Genomic DNA, 19,588 nt, shown 5'->3' on the forward strand with positions numbered 1-19,588 from the left:
CTAGGGTAGTGGTTCTCAACCTGTGGGTCACAAACCTTTGGAAAGTCTCTATCTCCAAAATATTTACATTATGATTCGTAACAGTAGCAAAATTATAGTTAAGTAGAAATAAAAATAATTTTATGGTTGAGGGTCACCACAGCATGAGGAACTGTATTAAAGGGTCACAGCATCAAGAAGATTGAGAACCACTGCTCTAAAAAGCTGTACTAAAACAATAATTTTAATGACTCTGAATTGAAGGTCTCTATGAAGCATCCAAACAGAAATATCAAGGTACCTAGGCTGGAGAGACAAAGGTTTTGACTATAGTTTTTACATTTGAAAGATGTCAAGCAAGGATAATTCAAAAGGAGTGTTCAACTGTTAATGTGCTAAGAAGACCAAAAAATGTTCAACAAATAAGAAGGACAGTATATGAATAGTAACAAAAATTCAATGAGTGGTAGAATAAGAAATATTTTCATTATAAATACATCATTGTATTTTCTGATGGTTGCAAAGAAAATATTAATTTTATTTGGAAAGACAAACTGACATAAATGTATGTTCAAGAAATAAAATATAAAATGAATGAGTGGCGAGGAAAGAAGTTTCTTGTGCTAGTATACTTAAGTAATTATAATCCAGTCATCATCAAATTTCTAAGTCTATCTGAATACTAACCTTGCTTGGCCATCATCTCTTTTGGTACCATGTAAGAAATCTTTCTGAGCCAAGTGGTCCTCAGCGACAGAAGAGGGGCTTTCCTTCTCAGCAGCCAGCAAGGGCTGCGCAGCGCTGGAGCTGCTGTTCTCCTCTGAGGAAGAGGATGAACTGTGGGACCGTAAGGGCACCTGAAGACTAAGGTGCTGAGCTTTCCTCTCCACTTCTATTCCCACTGATTTGTTTTCCCATTCCTTCCTCTTTGTACCATTCACATTACCTAAAAAAATAAAATGTGAACTAAATGACTGCAAACATTTTTGAAGAAATATATGAAAAATATAGCAATTTACTATAACTACATTTTAAAATATTGCTCTGTTTTAAAAGCACAAGTGTTTAACTTCACGTAGTAACATGTTACACATTACAAAAAGTTGTCTACAAAATTCTGGATCCACAGTCTATAATATGTAAATTTTAGTTTTTTCTTCTTTAATCTTTCATGTAAAGACTTTGAAGACTAAGAGTAGATTAGTAGAGAATGCGCTAAGGACATGGAAACCAGCAGTTTGATCCCCAGCAGGCATATGCATGTGCGTACACCTTATGCACACAATTCACATTTACAGAAACTTTAATATAAGAGCATCATGTATTTCACATTAGTTCACTTGTTTTAAACATTTTCCTGTGAAAGTTGAATAGGAGCAGAGACTATATTATCTTCTATTCACTAATATATTTCCAGTGTCTAGAACAACCTTAAACACAAAGCAATAAATGGATACATAAATAATGAATTCAGAGCTAGAGGACATCAGCCCTTATGTCAAAGTTTCCTAAGAGCCCTTTAATGTGCTACAAAAATGAGGGAGCAGGCACTAAGAGATAAAAGAATAGCTCTTTAGCTGAACAGAACCCCCATAGCAGAAAATTCGCTCAATTTCCCCTCTCCACCAGTCCTCCCTGAACTACTCAAAAGTTACCTCTGCTAGTAAACAGAAATTACACTCTCTAAAGAGAATGCAGTTCCAAGTGAAACTCAAGGAGGGCAAAGATAATGCAAACTAGTACAGATGCTATGGTAATCAATGACAGTTGGGAACTGATCTACCTTAAGACCCAACTATACCACTTCTGGGCATATACCTAAAGGACACGCCATCCTACCACAAAGACACTTGTTCAACCACGTTCAGAGTAGCTTTATTCATGATAATCAGAACCTGGAAACAAACTAAATGTCCCTCAACTAAAGAATGGATAAAGAAAATGCGGTACATTTATACAATAAAGTATTGCTTAGCTGTTAAAAACAATGGTGTCATGAAATTTGCAGGCAAATGGATGGAACTAGAAAAGATCATTCTGAGTAAGGTAACCTAGACACAGAAAGACAAATATGGTGTGTACTCTCTTATAAGTGGACATTAGTTGTTAAGTAATGAAAAATCATGCTACGACTCAGAAAGGTTAAGTAATGAGGAGGACCAAGAGGGAACATATTAATCTCCCTGGGAAAGGGAAATAGATTCTGTGTTTACTATGAGATTACAAGCCACTGACTCAACTAAGAAGGGTTCATAGGGGCTCACAGATACTAAAGCACAAACATGGACCTTATATGGGTCTGAGCTAGGTCCTTTGCATATGTTATGGTTGTGTAGCTTGGTGTTCTGTGGGACTCCTAACAGTGGTAGTCTGGGGTGTTTCTGACTCTATTGCCTGCACTTGGGACCCTTTTCCTCCTACGGCCTCATCCAGTTAAGATAGAAGGGTTTATACCCAGTCTTATTGTATCTTGTTAGGACATGTTCGAAGGATATCCCTGGTAGGACTGCTCTTTCTTTTCTTTTCCTTTCTTTTTTCCTTTTTATTTCCTTTTGTTGTTGTTGTTTTGTTTTTCCAGACAAAGTTTCTCTGTAGCTTTGATGCCTGTCCTGGAACTAGCTCTTGTAGATCAGGCCAGGCTTGAATTCAGAGAGGTCCACCTGCCTCTGCCCTCTCCACACCCTCCCTGCAGTACTGGGATTTAGGCATGCATCACCAGTGCACAGCTTCCTTTTTTTTTTTTTTTAATGGAAACGGAAGAGAAGCTGATCTGGGACATGGGAGGTATGGTGAGGGACTGGGATGAATGGAGGGAGAGGAAACTGTGGTTGGGCTTTAATGTATGAGAAAAGAGTAAAGGTTAAAAAAAAGATTTATGGATTTTACAAAGCAAAATAAAACACTAAAATTCAAAAGAAAACCAAGTTTGACTCACTTCCACATGACAGGCACTAAGTGAATCCTTAATTCTATCAGTATAAACTTGTTTATTCCATCCTGACAATACACATCTACACATTGCTCCAGGAAGACTCAACAGTCAGAAATCACATACTGTAGGCACTAATTCCGATCTCCTTGACAGATGAATCCTGAGTAATTTAGTATCTATAACCTAAATCTCAAGAATTTCAAAGGAGATTAAATACTGTAAAAAATTATAATTAACTTTGCCCTTGATCTGTTTGCATTAGAAATTGCTATCTTCCCCTCTTTTCACCAAGTATAAATTTCCCATATTTTTCCTTGTGTTTGTAATGGTTAGGTTTTAATGTGCAGGTCAGAAAATTAAGCCGTTCTCACTGTCAGTGCCAACTTTAGGATAGTAGAAAGAACATTGAAGCATCTTTAGTAACCTGGATTCCAACTTCTTCTCAGCCATACACTTAGTTATATGACTTAGTACAACTTAGTCTCAAAAAATTCTTCATTTCCCACCCTAAAGAAGCAGGGATAAACCAGGTAAAGTGTCACAAAAAAACTGGTAACCCTAGAGGCAAGAGAATTGTGATAATGAGGCTAACTACATAGCAAGAGCATGTTTCAAAAATACTAAATGACTAACAGGTTTAATATCCACCTCACATGATAGCCTGAAGAAGAAATGAGAATATCAGGGTGAACACTTTGAAATAAACATTATTCAACTAGAAGGTTACAAGAAGTCAGCTATGTGCTAATATCCATTTTATCTTTTAAATTTCAAGAAATTTAATTATTTATAAGTTTTATATGATAGTAACATTCCTGAAGTAAAATGCTCCTGAATAACAAGTATACATGTTTGCATTACCATTAAACAAGGATTTAGCATGGCAGTCTAGCTGTCTCCTTCAAAGGCTTCTATGTATAGAAAATCAATCTGATAAAAACTCTTAAAACTATTTTAATTTTTAAAATATACCCAAAAAAGGGAACTAAGCCTTTTTTGAGTAGCCTAAGGGGAAAACACTAAATATTGGTAAAATATCAAGACTTTTTTTTTATATTTCACATCTATGTAATGTGGCAACTTTAAGCAGTAAACATTAAACTTAACTGTATAAATATAGAACAAGGAAGCCCAGAGGAAAACTCATTTCTGAGGCCTTTGGAGAAAGACAACAGTGAAATCTAAATCTAACATGCTCAACAAGGCACAGATGCACTACTCAAGTCAAGCCAGTATATCCAGTATATCTACAACACCATCCCAAATTCGCTCAGAGAAGATGTCTCTCTTGACATGTTCAATTTTATTGGTAAGAAAACTATCTTGAAAATTAGTTGGTAAAATGTAGCATTAATAAAATGCTACTGGTGATAAGTTATTCTGTAAAGTAAACTAGAGTGAGCTACAGGGAGATGAGATATATGAGGACATGCTTAAGCTAACCTTCACAAGGGAAGCTGCCCGTTACCATTTTCACCTGTAGAAGTCTGAATAGTACACCTACTTTGACCCTACGTCAACACCCTCAATAAAAGAAATACTACATTTTTCTGGCTTTGAGTTACTTGCAAAATGAATATAAATTATTTTAACCCCTATCTGTAACAGTACTCAAAAGAATCAATTATATTGACTAAAGTAGCAGCACTCTCTCAGAATGGCACAGTGACAGAAAAGGTCAGCTCCAGACATACAACACATTTTTATTACCATCTACAGTTTTAGGGATTTCTTTAGTAATGATCCACTCTCCAGGCTGCAGCAAAGACTGGCCATAATACATATCGGATTCCGCAGTTATGTTTGAAAATGCAGAGCTACTTGAAGGTGTCAGCTCTTCAAGTTTGAAGAAATCTAGGCCAGTAACTGTGCCACCAAAGAATCTGCAACCACCAAGACAGCCACACTTGTTTCTGCACCTCTTATTCTTCAAGGTATCATCTGGCCACAAAAACCACAACCTAAACAGAACCCAAAATAAAACAACATAAAAGAAACCTCATTAACAAATAAAAAAGATATAATAAAAAATGACATATTAATTCAATTGTTAATATATATGAAAGTCAAAGTAAATACACGCAATCATTTAGTAGTGCAGTATAGCTTTTTAATCAATCTACCTTTCAAAACAAAACACAGCTGTATAACAGCAAGAAAAATGAAAATAAGAATAATAACAGGCTCTGGCAATTATTTTAAAAGGTATAATCATTCCTTAAAAGCTAGTGAAACCATGTGTAAATGTTCTTACTCATCCCTGAAATTTTGAAGGACTGCCAAAAGACTTTTCTGCAGTACATAATTGTGTGATGGTTTCTAGGAATGATAAAAAAAAAAGAGTGGGAAAAAAAGAAGTGTCTCATAAAATATTATCTGTAAACCATAATTTAAAGTGTACCCATGTTAAAATACATATAGTATAGATTTCTAAAACCACACCATCACTACAGAACCTCAAATGATATATCAGGTCTTTGTGCATTAACCAAAGTATAGGAGCAAAATCATAGTAAGTCTTTATTTAAAATATTTTTAATGCACTCAAACTGTATGATTTTCTTTAAAATTATCAAGTAACTTTCAATGGAAGCTAATACCATGACTCTTTAAAAAGACTTTCACCCACCTTTTAGTTCTGGCATCGTGAGTTTCCAAGAAATGTCTTTGTGCCTCATGTTTAGAATGGTGATCAGCAGCTAATGCAACATCAACTGTTATTAGACCTAAGTTGGCTGACCCAGCTTCCAGCCAGTAGGCTCTCCGTAGCACCGCTGGCTGAAGTCCAATTCTGCAGTTATTTAATTGTTCAATATACTGTCTCACTTGAAAGTCCTGAATTGCAGCACTTATTCCTTCCCCAACTGACTGGTTATGGAGGTTACAATTTGCCACCCGAATTGCACCCATCTAAAGTTGAATTAGAAAATAAAACAAAGCTGTAATTTCAGTATTTTTAAGTATCTTAGCAGAAACTACAGAACTGGTGACTACTTTAAATAAAGTAAAAGGTAAATGGAAGAAACTGAAAGAATAAGGGAGAAAGGGGGAAACTGGCAAAGGAAAAGAAAGGAAGGATATAAGGGTACAATTCAATAATATATGAAAAGTAGACACGCAATAAAAAATTATCAGGAAGGGTTGGTGAGGTGGCTTAGTGGGTAAGGGAGTTTACCACCAATTATGACCACCTGAGCTGAAACCCCACAGCAAATGATAGAAAGAACTAAATCCTACAAACTGTCCTCTGATTTTCAACATAAGGACCTAGGCATTGAGAAGGTATGTACACCCCAGAATGCACACTAAACAAATTTTTAAAACGTAATAAAAAATCTGTTTAAAGCAGGGCTGGCAAGAATGGCAAAGTGGGGAAGGAACACAGGCTGGCAGGCCCGGAGTTGGGTCCCAGAAGTCATATGGTCAAAGGAGAGAACTACTCCTACCAGTTTCCTCTGACCTCGCTGTACACATCTAAATAGGTAAATGACTTCTAAAGAGCAGATGCACATAAAGGAGCATAACTACAAAGGAAGAAGAGAAAAATAAGTATTGAGAGTATTAAATAATGATGAAACCCCAGGAACATAGCCGAACTTTATTTTAAAAAGTAAAAGCAATTCATAAAGCAGAGGGGATAAGCAAATGCTTTAAGAAGCCAAAAGGCTAAAAACAACAGACATTCAAAACAAAAACATTTTATAATTATTTACTGAGTGAGTGTAAGGGAGAGGGTGAGAGTGAAGGAAGGAGGGAGGACACACTACTACCACATGTTGTGCAATACACATGGAAGTCGGTTCTCTCCTCCTACCATGCTAAGGCAAGATCTCTCTTGTTTCTACTACTCTGCAATTCTAACTGGCCTGCAAGTTTCTGGGCAGTCCTATCTCTGCCTCCTACTTTACCAAACGAGTACTAAGAGCACAGCCGTGTCCCACAACATTCAGCTTTTTAAGTGATTCAAAGTATTGTCTTTCTAAAAAATGCATACCATGGGTGTAAATACAACCTGCTATTTGAATCAATGTTACAGTAATTCATAGGCAGAAAGTGGTAAGCACACTAACAGAAACAATACTTCAAGAGAACATAAAGAAAAAAGTATGAATAGCCTATGAGACGACACAGTCCTAATGTTTCAAGAGATGGAAACTTGGTTTAGTAAAAAGAAAAAAGAACAATAATTACCCTGGCTAAGAAACAAATGGTTACCTTTATATTTGTAGCACAACCATGTTCCACAATATAAATATCAGCTCCATCTACTGCTAAACGAGTCATGGTGTATTTTAAATCATCTGATGTTGGACAAGGACCAGGAATACAACTCAACTAAAATTTTTAAAAAAGTAGTCCAATTATTAATTAATTATTTTGACACTTAGGTAAATCTCATTATTTAAGTAAAATTCTTGTTACATGTTAATTTCTTACTCAATTAAGTTTCATTCTTTTACAAGGATAACTGAAATGGTAAGATATCAAATTAAACAACTAGAAACCCAGCCTTATGTAATCATGTACAAATTTCAAAAGTGGCAAACTTCTCAATCTCGCTCTTTCTCTGACTATATTACATGTATGTATATATTATACATACTATATACTATATTGTATATATAATACTTACTATTGAGACTCAAAATGTATCAGAGTAAATTGATGAAATAAACACATCACAAGCTCAATATAAAGCCGCACAGCACTTCACTAGTATAAGATTTCTGGTATAAGATTTCCTTATAAAAATCACATGCACAGGCACACATGTCACATATGCATATTTTCATACCATGCATGAATAAATAAGCTATGAATATTTTCATACTTAAGATAATACACACAAAACCAAAGAGCATGTGAGGCATACGGCAGCATAGCCACAAGAAGAAACAGTTGCTTTTCAGGGCAATCAATGCCCTACATTGACGGATTTCCTCTAGGAAAAATTAGAAGGGCAGACTTTCAAGATGGCTCAGCAGGTAAGAGCACGTGCCAATGCAAGCCTCCAGAACTCATATGGAACCAACTCCATAAAGTTGTCCTCTGACCACTACACAAGTCTGAGGCACCCATGCACACGTATTAAATACACATACATACAATAATAATAAACTGTTTATTTACAACAGAGCTAAACAAAATAACATGAAGTGACAAAAGAGGCATATCAGTAGTTGTAAAAGGGCAAATAAAAAATAAGAGCTGACTGAAATAAGAAAACAAATTTTTCTAAGGTATAAAATGTTCTGTATCTTCACGGGTGCTAAAAATTACACACATATGTACAAGATTTGTAAAACTTCATTGTACAACTTAAAGAGTGAATATAACACATGTAAATTATGGTCAATAAACCTGATTAATAAAAACTTTAATAACACAAACACTTTGCTGTTTGATTTTTGTGGGGCATTGCTGCTTTTTGAACATAAAATTTTAGTGATTCATCAAATACAATTTATATGGTAAAAGAACATAAAAGGAAGCACTATTAGGAAAAGATCCAGTTATTAACATCTTATTTGCCACAAAACTGTGGTTATGTTCCTTGTTTGAAACTGCCATGATTTCTCAGTTTTCTGAAGTGCGGATACTTCCAAAACCAGGAGCATGTGGCCCTCTCAAACTCACGCAGGGTGTATAGTGACGTAACACTGTGCATTTTACTGTTACCATAAACAGTCTGTAGAGGCTCCTATCTATCCTCTATGACCCGTGTGCAGGTGCTAAAATAACCCTAACTGAAGGCAACTCAGTATTCTGAAGAGAACACGCAATCTGGGGTGTTAGAAATTGACAAATGCCCACACTAAAAGTAAGTTTTGGGATGATGTGTGAATCGAGTTACATAGACATTTACTTGGTCTAATTGCTTCAATATTGAAATCTATATATGCACAGCCAAACTACAGATGGATAGTATCATAGTGCAATAAGATATGAATCTTAACAGTAAAAATGCAAAGTAATAAAAAATTCTGTTTTCATGTGACCTCATTCTAGATACAACTAAATAACTGGCTATGAATTTACAAAATCATTTATTCAAATTAGTGAGCTATTAACTTCAAGGCTATGTTCATTTGATTTAAAGCTAAGCCCAAAAGGCATAAATGGTTATAACATCACCAGTATGCTTGTTAACTCACCTTAGATTCACAGACCCGACGATCAATTCCATGCTGGCATATTATTACTGACTTTGGTCTTTCCAGTTCATACTCCCGACATACCACATGAAAAACAAACGTCTGTCCCCATTCTAAGAGACATGCCAGCTACAGATAATAACAGGTGTTAATACTATTAGCATTCTAAACAAGTGTTCAGTATTCAAAAGCTTATGAAGTCTAAAATGACCTGAAATAACTCAAAACTATATAACTGCTACTTAATAAATACTGGCTAGCCAATGATTTTCTTTTTTTCCGTTAGACTTGTTTATTCAAGTATCCGAAAACACTCTTTCCACTTCCTCCCCTCCTCCCAATACCCTCCCGCTCCCCCCACTCCCTCTCCTCCTCCCTCAATGATTTTCTATGTTGAGACCATTTATAAACTTGCTGCTTTTCATTTGTGAATGTCAATACATTGTTAAATGAAAATCAATTTCAACTAAAATTTCCACTTCAGCAACTTCTAAAGTAAATACTTTTTAAATCAAGGGTTACACTTCTAATTGTCTAAAGCTAACTCAATCCATTGCATAAGTAACTGCAGAAAAGGGCACATAAAACCTTATAAATAATAAAGATTTAATTTTGAAAAATCTAATTGTCTATGATAACACTGAGTTTCAATTTTAAAAAACTAGGTACTTTGATGATTAAAGTATGTCTGTCTATTTAATAGCTTCAGTGAATAGAATAATTCTTCAAATTGTGTAATTCATTAGAGTTGTTAACAATAAAACACACTGAGCAATGGGTACACATTATGTCATTCCAAAATACATAATTTTAGCAATTAGGCTATATGAACTTTACATTTAAAACAAAGAATACAATAAACATAAAATTACCTATGGATTAACGTAATGTGGCTCCATATAACACAAGGAATGAGAAAAGCACAACTGATGAGCACTGTTCTATAAGTAATATATTAAAGCTAAATTAGTTTTAGCTTTAATATTACAGCATATTTAGCTTCCAATATTAGAGCATCGTTTCCCCTCACATAAAGTCTAAAATTCATGTGCTAAACAGAATTACATATTAGTCAATTATATATGGCTCAGAAAAGTAAAACTTGCCAACGACTTGCCTATTGCTAAGTTCTGAGAGTCAAGAATGACTCCCATTAGCATGGCACTACTGGAATGCAATGAACATCAGGCTGGCATACAGTAATTCTTAGGAAGGTGAGTAAGGAAACAAAGGAGATGGTAGAAAACAGTACTGTGAGAATGAACCTATGGAGACAGCAGTGGGAGAACCTACCTGTGGGGCTGTGACTTTAGCTGTAAGGTTTCCAGCCTGCACATCAATCAGCCATGCGTACTCTAAGGAGTCACTTCCTAAGGGAAGACCTTCTGCTGAGAACATAGCATGTGCTCTCAGCTGGAGACCTGACAAATTTATGTGACCTTCCCTGAGTACCTCATCCACAGGTGGTCGCTGCTGAAACAACAATAAGAAGTCCAAGAAAACATACTGCGATTTCTAGTTGCTTTACCCCCCTCCAGACATTAATTTTATAAAAATTTATAAAATTATGCTATCTGGAAAGTAAGACTTCAGAATTAACCTTCAGCATTTTGTGTTTAGCTGATACAGTATCTAGAGCCCACCACAAGGAAAAATACTAAATCCTGAAAGTATGCAGCTCTCAGGCAGGTAACTGCTTACATTAATGAAAATAATTTAGTACTCTGACAGGAAAGATAAGAGGTCAATCTTATGGTGAGGCTAGGAATCATGATACTAAAATGCTCAAACGAAGAAGAAAACTGAGAAAAGACTATATAATGAAGAATATGGAAACTAAAAAGGGGACCAAGGTTCATACAGATTTTGAGAACTTTATATACTTACAATCAAAAAGCATGTAATGCAGAGAGAAATCTAAGACATTCAGAACTCTAAGCTTTTTAGCTAAGATTAAGTATCTAAGACATACTTAGAGAAACAAAGAAAATATTCTAAAAAAAACTGGTTTTTGAGACACTGGCTTCAGAAAATACTATTAAGAATATATATAGGCTTGGGTGTATTCTAGTCCAATGATAGAATTTTGCCTAGCATACAAACCCTGAGTTTGATTGCTACCAACACACACACCCATGTTGGAAAATGTCTATATTGGACATGTTTCCACTCTTTTCTATCATCTTTGTTCATTTATTATCACCTCCTGTAAGAACCTTGCAAAGTCTTCCAACATGTACCTTTTATCTTTTTGCTCCCACTCTACCAACAACGAAACAGATTTTTCAAAAATGTAAATATGATCAATTCTTGCCTCCAGACCCTATAACATGACACCAAAGTGCTACATACATCTTATTGTGTATTTTTATATTTGAAATTATTTATTTTAATTTCAATTTTCTCAATTTTATCTTCTCCCCCAAAATCACTTGAGTAATGACCATTACTGTTTTGCTCACCAAGAATCTCACTTTATCTAACAATGTTACACAAAAAGTAGAAGCTACTAACTAGCTAGACAGAGTTCTTTTGTTGGGGTCTTCAAAAATGAAAATACATTAAGATAATTTACAGACATTTAGAAAACTAGTACTACTATGGTTTTTCTTTTGTGTTAGTGTGTAGGTCTTATCATGAAGTTAGTGTTCCTGCCTTACTATACATTTTTGAAAATGTACTTTTTAATACATTTTTTAAAGAAAAGAGCTAAATCGTGTAAGAAATTTTCTAAAGGAAATTTCAAATTATGACTGCAATAATTAGATCTTTTTGTACAATTTTATATTAACTGTATGACTTTATATAAAATTTATCTATTATCTATGCCTTAACTCCTCTTATCAGAAAGAATGCAAGAGAATAGTCAATAAAAGTTTCTACTGGAAAAATCTTCAGGATTTTTGACTTCTGATTCATGAAAGTAAGTAGTATATTTTAAATATTATGCTTTGCATCATACTCCATCAAGTTGAATCATAATTCCTAAAAATATAGGTTCATAGTCCTGAACCTGAGAATATGACATTATTTTGAAAACACAAATTCTGCAGGTACAATCACTTTAAGATGAGGCTGTGAATGGACCTTAACATGACCAGTGTTCATACAGAAAGAGAAAGATTAGGACAATAGATGCACAGGGAGGATGTCACTGAAAACCGAGGCAGTAATTTGAGCAATGCATCTGCAAACTCAGAAATACCAAGGACTGCTGAGAACTGCCAGCACCAAAGAAAAGTCAGGAAGTGGTTCACAGTCTTCGGTGATAACAGCCCAACTAACTTTATTGGATAGCTTTAGGCAACCAAAACGGACCAGAAATGACCATAAAGTAAAAAGGTGTGTTGCTTCATTATTGTACTAGCAACCAATATTCACTTCAGAATCTTTATTTTAAAGCACTGAGTTAAAAGTAAAGCTAACAGGAGTAAATAATTTAAGTTTGTCTGATTCATCAGTGAGCCTTGGGGGTCACATTGTGAAGCTTTCTATTACAAAAGCACATTAAACAGTCTAGACAGATAAAGAAGAGCTTTCTTACTATAACAGAATGTGAACAAAGTAAATAGACAAGCAAATCTCAAAAGGATGTACACAGTTCCCTTGCTTTTGGGAAGAAATATGAAGTTCAAATAATGTAGAAAAAAACATCAACAGGATTTCTCTAACTGCTTTCACATCTCCTTCCCCTGAACTATTTTTCTAATTCTCAAATTATATTTTATAATTTCATGTCGATAAACTTGTTGTACCTCAATAATAGGGGTTAATGTAAACCTTCATAATGAACTCAATAAACAAATTTTTTTAAAAATTTGGTGAAATCTTTTGTGAATGAGGAAATTAAAAACTGAAGCATGATTTTGTAATTTGAAGAAACTAAAAATTCATCTCAGATTCTTAGAATTCAACCATAAGAGATATTTTCCCCCTTTATTAATTTCATCAAGGGTAAAAAGAAACTGAGATGGCTTTCCTTTCCTCTCCACACACATACCCCAGAAATAAGCCAACTGTAGTAACTCACTGATCACAGAAAAGAGGGGCACTATTTTTCTCAAATTCTTCAAGTTAAAGTTTTATGCAAATGAGATCGCTGTGATGGCAGTTCTGTCTTTTCCTTTTGATGGTATTCACATGAATGTACATATGATAAAATAATGCCAAACTATGGAGCACATACCAATGTAATGCATGAGACTGAACTACAACTGCATAAAAGTCTTATAATATGAAACAATTTGGGTGGAGGAGGATACACATGTGTGTTTTAAACTTTTATGGTACTGGTTAATAGAATTTATTTCCCTTCTATAAACACATGAGAAAGTCATGAACTATTTCATTCCATTTCTAATGGCAAAAGAAGTAAAGCATAATTAGGATCACATAAATAGAGAATCACACAAAAGAAAAGAGATAGACTCTTCAAACAACTCTTCTATGTCCACATTCATACAAAACTGTAACAGTGAAAATAAAAATATAACCTTAAAAAGAAATACATATGGAAGCTAACACTGTTTTGACCCCATAAGTATTAATAATAAACCTCTGAAGCATTTACCATATATCATGTTGACATTACCTGATAGTTATCACTGACAAACACATTCAAGGGTGACAGGACAAGCTGCAGCATGGTCTCCCTGAATCCTTTTTTCATTTCAAAACACAGTCTTTCCAAGAATGCTGTTGGGCATTCGGGACCATCAGTAGTTCCATGCTACAATTAAAAAAAAAAATCACTATCAAAACATAAACTTCAAAAATAAAATTTACCATGATTAAGAGAATTTGATTCCTCAAAAGGAATAAAAGTACATACTAAACAAACTAATTGTCCAGTACCCTATTTAACAACATAAGAACTATACGAACTGCAGTCAGTCTGCAACACAACGCTCCAGAGTCCCCATTTCCTTGAATGGTCCTGACCTGAAGCACCTGGCTTCTTAGGGTAATATGTCAGGAATAATCAGCTTCAACAAGTTCAGGAACAAGCTTTGTGAAGCAGAAAAAAACTAAACCAAAACCTACAACACAATTCAACCTCCAGAGTCAAGCCTGAACCTTTCTTGTGGGTGGGGGTGGGGAGTGGGAGTGGGGTTCCTATGCAGCCAGAATGCCCAAAACTGGCTGTGGTCTCATGACAAGAATCTAAAAAAATATAAGGCAGGATACAAGATCAACTCCAAAAAAATCAGTTGCTCTCCTATACACAAAGAACAAAGAAGCAGAGAGGGAAATCAGAGAAATATCACCTTTCATGATAGCCACAAATAGCATACAGTATCTTGGGATAACCCTAACCAAGGAAGTGAAAGATCTATTTGACAAGAACTTTAAGTCTTTGAAGAAAGAAATTGAAGAGGATACCAGAAAATGGAAGGATCTCCCATGCTCTTGGATTGGGAGGATCAACATAGTAAAAATGGCAATTCTACCAAAAGTAATCTATAGATTCAATGCAATCCCCATCAAAATCCCATCAAAATTCTTCACAGACCTTGAAAGAACAATAATCAACTTTATATGGAAAAACAAAAAACCCAGGATAGCCAAAACAATCCTATACAATAAAAGTACTTCCAGAGGCAGTACCATCCCTGACTTCAAACTCTATTACAGAGCTACAGTAATGAAAACAGCTTGGTATTGTCACAAAAACAGAGATGTTGACCAATGGAATCAAATCGAAGACCCAGATATTAATCCACAAACCTATGAACACCTGATTTTCGACAAAGGAGGTAAAATTATACAATGGAAGAAAGAAAGCATCTTTAACAAATGGTGCTGGCATAACTGGATGTCAACCTGTAGAAGAATGAAAATAGATCCATTTCTATCACCATGCACAAAACTCAAGTTCAAATGGATTAAAGACCTCAATATTAATCTGACCACACTGAACCTGAATAGAAGAGAAAGTGGGAAGTAGTCTACAAGACATGGGCACAGGAGATCACTTCCTACATAGAATCCCAGTAGCACAGACAATAAGAACAACAATGAATAAATGGGACCTCCTGAAACTGGGAAGCTTCTGTAAAGCAAAGGACACTGTCATTAAGACAAAAAGGCAACGTACTAATTCGGAGAAGATCTTCACCAACCCCACATCAGACAAAGGTCTGATCTCCAAAATACATAAAGAACTCAAGAAACTAGACATTAAAACTCTAATTAACCCAATTAAAAAATGGGGGTACTGAACTGAACAGAGAATTCTCAACAGAAGTTCAAATGGCCAAAAGACACTTAAGGTCATGCTCATCCTCCTTAGCGATCAGGGAAATGCAAATCAAAACAACTTTGAGATACCATCTTATACCTGTCAGAATAGCTAAAATCAAAAACATCAATGATGGCCTATGCTGGAGAGGATGTGGAGTAAGGGGAACACTCATCCATTGTTGGTGGGAATGCAAACTTGTGCAAACACTTTGGAAATCAGTGTGGCGGTTTCTCAGGAAACTGGGAGTCAACCTACCTCAGGATCCAGCAATTCCATTCTTGGGAATATACCCAAGAGATGCCCAATCATACTACAAAAGCATTTGTTCAACTATGTTCATAGCTGCACTATTTGTAACAGTGTTTGTAACCTGGAAACAACCTAGGTGCCACTCAATAGAAGAATGGATAAAGAAGGTGTGGCACGTATACACTTTAGAGTTTTACTCAGCAGTAAAAAACAATGATATCTAGAATTTGCATGCAAATGGATGGAAATAGAAAACACTTTACTGAGTGAGATAACCCAGACCCAAAAAGATGAATATGGTATGTACTCACTCATATGTGGATTTTAGCCATAAATAAATTATATAGCCTATAATTCGTGATCCTAGGAAAGCTAAATAAGGTGAACCCAAAGAAAAACATATAGTTATCCTCCTGGATATTGGAAGTAGATGAGATTACCAAGCAAAAGTTGGGAGCACGGGGGTGGGGTGGGGGGAAGGGGAGATAGGGAGAGAGAAGGGAGAAGGGAAGGACTGGGGAGAGCTTGGGGGAATGGGATGGTTGGAATGGAGGAAGGGTGGATATGGGAGCAGAGAAGTAGATATCTTAATTAAGGGGTTGGTAAGAGACTTGACTCTAGAGGGGTTCCCAGGTGTCCAAGGAGATGTCCCCAGCTTTTTCCTTGGGTAGCAGAGGAGAGGGTGCCTGAACTGGCCTTATCCTACAGCCACACTGATGAATATCTTGCATATCACCATAGAACCTTATGGAGATAGAGACAGAGACCCACACTGGAGCACTGGACTGAGCTCCCAAGGTCCAAATGAGGAGCAGAAGGAGGGAGAACATGAGCAAGGAAGTCAGGACCACAAGGGGTGCGTCCACCCACGGAGATGGTGGGGCTGATCTAATGGGAGCTCACCAAGGCCAGCTGGACTGGGACTGATGAAGCATGTGATCAAACCGGACTCTCTGAATGTGGCTGACAATGAAGGCTGACTGAAAAGTCAAGAATAATGTCACTGGATTTTGATTCTACTGCATGGACTGGCTCTGTGGAAGTCTAGTCTGTTTGGATGATCACCTTCCTAGACCTGTATGGATGTGGGAGGACCTTGGACTTCCCACAGGGCAGGGAACCCTGGCTGCTCTTAGGACTGGAGAGAAAGAGGGAAGGGGGTGAGTGGGAGGGAAATGAGAGGGGGGGAGGAGGTGGAAATTTTTAATAAATAAATAAATTTTTTTAAAAAAAGGAAAATATAAAGTTCCAGAATACCCACTAGGTTACTGCAACATCACAGCAAAATGTTCTAAACTTACACAGCACAAGGAAAGAGGAGCTTAAGTGAAAACAAACAAAAAACAAAAGTAAAATCATTGATGATCAAATAATTATATAATGAAGAAAAACAAAGATAATTTCAGAAGCTTTTGAATTTAAGATTTTTTTAATGTGGGTATAACAAAGCACAAATATACAGTGTCCTATGCCAGACAGATAACATAATATACCCCAATATCATTTTTATCTTGAACACTTACCACAGGAAGACGCCCATGAACTTTATACAAATTAACAAGCACTGTAATATCCCAGGGACGCAAGGCAAGTGGATGAATCGACTTGGTTGAACTTTCATTTTCTTTTTTGTCACTGTCCACTCCAACCCCGGTCCACCCAGAACTGGAGGACGTTGACAGTGACAGGACAGGGCTGGAGACAGCCTCTTCAAAATCCATATACATGTCATCTTCTCCAAAGTAGTTCTCCTGTAAATATTTTACAAGTAAGCTGCCACTAAAAAGGTACATAATGAATCTGCTACAATTATTATTAAATAAGAAATCATTAATAAGAGATATGACTATAAGCCCTGCATTTACACAATATGCATCTTTCTAAACTGCTGTATTTAATTAAAAACATTAGGTCTACTTACATCATATGAAAAAATATATTTCTTTTAGTAAATAAACGTCCTGCATAGAAATATGCAATAAAGTAAAGCTCTTTGACAATTTACAAAAATTTAAATCCTCAAAGAGACACTGAAGGAAGGAAGAGCTCAATTGCTTTCCATCTTTGCTTCTCAGAGTCATGAGACAATGTCAGGGAAATGCTTTGAGCAAAGCAGATCTATTTTCTGGAAATTAATTTGGCTAAGTTCAATTAGATAAATATATAATTATAGATTTTCCAGTTGGAATTTTTATCAGAAATATTCAAAAGCTCTTAAGAACATTCAGCTTGTATTGTTAATGAAATGCAAACATCCTTTACCAGCAATTATCAAATTTCTTTTCAGATAGTTCACTTATTTTTATTTTATACACAAGTGTTATTCTGATTTCATCACATTTGCAAATAACATATTTTGTCTTAAGAAACAAATTCAGTTTTGATTGAAGTTCTTTTTTCCACTGAATAAATTTCCATTTTACCTATTTGATCTGTGAGCATGAAAGAAAAGCTGTTAAGTATTATCACTGTTTTATTGCTAAATATGATAACCAAGTCAGCATTTTAGCATATTTTATACTACGATTACTGACAAATTTATTTTATGACTAGATTATAAACATCTTTTCCTAGGAAAGGATATTTTTTAAGCTTATACAAAATGGAAACACTAAAATTAAAATCCTACTGCTATCTAGTGCTGTCCACCTCAAAATAATACAGATGCAACTAAAATCTTGATAATTGTTCTTATAAAACAGAAATAGAAACAAACTGAAGCAAAAAGTTATATTTATATAACACTGCTATATCTTAATTCCAACATTAAATTTTACGTATATGCATGTGTGCTACATGTGTGTAATATATGAATAAATGGTGTATGCTCATGTAGAGGCCAGAGGAGAATGTTAGGTGTCTTCCTATCCTTTAAGAACACAACCTCACTAAACTGCAGAATCACCATTCAACTAGGCTGGCTGGCCAGTATGTTTCCCTGATCTACTTGCCTCTGACCCACAACACTAGTGTTATAAGCACACACAACTGCACATGACTTTATATGGGTGCTCACAATTGCAAAGCAAGTTTTTTACCCACTGAGCCATTTCTCTGGGGAAAGAGAAGGAGATGGAGGTGGGGGGGGAACAAGAGAGAGAGAAAATAGAAAAAAGAGAAACATGAAAGGAAGAGAGAGAGAGAGAGAGAGAGAGAGAGAGAGAGAAAAGAGAAATGGAGAGAAAAAGAGAAAGAAGAGAGAAGAAAAGAGAAAGAGGGGGAAGAGAAAGAGGGGGGAGAGAAAACGAATAAAAGAAAGGAAGAAAAAAGAGAAAGAAGAAAAGAGCAAAAGAAAAAAGACAGAGAGACAGAGAAAGAAATAAAAAAAGAGAGAGAAAGAAAGAGAGAGAGAGAAAGGACAAAAGAAAGGAAAAAAGGAAAGAAAGAGAGAAGAAAGGAAAGAAGGAAGATGAATGTGTTTATTGATCAAACTCAATTCAAACTATTCTGTTTTTAAAAACACACACCATTCATTTCTTAGAGACAGGTTCAGCAGGTATGTGGCAGGCATGGAATCCAAAGAAGTATGAAGCAGATAAAAATCCTTCAGGTGATTTTATCTGTAAACAGCTTTCTGACCCAAATATCTGAGTCAACTACAAACCAACCAACCAACCAACTAGCTAGCCAACCAACAGTTTTACCCAGTTATAACACATGAACCTGGACAACCACTAGCATGGCACAGTAACTCTAAGGGTGCAGTAGTGTGGCATGTGTACCTCAGTGGTACCCAACAGCTCTCTAACTAGACTTAAGACCTGTTCAACAAGAGTGAAACCATACCTGGTAATTGAAACCTAGTTAATTATTCAGTGCTGCAAAGTCATGAATATTGGAAGAAAATCTACAGCTACAACTAAACCAGCACTATCCCTAAAAAATCTAAACATTTGTCCTTAGACCCACAGATAAGTGTAGTCTTCACCCTTCATCTAGGAAACTTGGCTTTGCAACAGATAAAGACCACTACAGAAAACCACAACTGATCAAAATAGAGTTGTGAGTCCCAAGAAGTACATCTGCTAA

At 35.7% G+C, this 19,588-nt stretch overlaps 1 protein-coding gene across 10 annotated transcripts in view; it reads right to left on the bottom strand.

Annotated features, from left to right (window-relative positions):
• The window catches only part of Bltp1 (bridge-like lipid transfer protein family member 1), a 182,171-nt gene that overhangs the window by 111,003 nt on the left and 51,580 nt on the right, over positions 1–19,588 (bottom strand). For 9 of the 10 annotated variants that reach the window (XM_085682396.2, XM_085682395.2, XM_085682390.2 and 6 more), the window contains exons 21-28: positions 17,083–17,310; positions 13,658–13,795; positions 10,360–10,539; positions 9,067–9,195; positions 7,127–7,246; positions 5,541–5,821; positions 4,622–4,872; positions 667–925 (exon numbers count right to left, since the gene is read on the bottom strand). In XM_085682396.2, the coding sequence (XP_085538522.2) occupies positions 667–925; positions 4,622–4,872; positions 5,541–5,821; positions 7,127–7,246; positions 9,067–9,195; positions 10,360–10,539; positions 13,658–13,795; positions 17,083–17,310 (1,586 nt within the window). The remainder of the gene's footprint in view (positions 1–666; positions 926–4,621; positions 4,873–5,540; positions 5,822–7,126; positions 7,247–9,066; positions 9,196–10,359; positions 10,540–13,657; positions 13,796–17,082; positions 17,311–19,588) is intronic. The other variant, XM_085682389.2, reaches the window with a different exon arrangement.

Source organism: Myodes glareolus, chromosome 20 (assembly GCF_982192425.1).
Source record: "Myodes glareolus chromosome 20, mMyoGla1.1, whole genome shotgun sequence".
In the NCBI taxonomy this organism is placed as follows: domain Eukaryota; kingdom Metazoa; phylum Chordata; class Mammalia; order Rodentia; family Cricetidae; genus Myodes; species Myodes glareolus.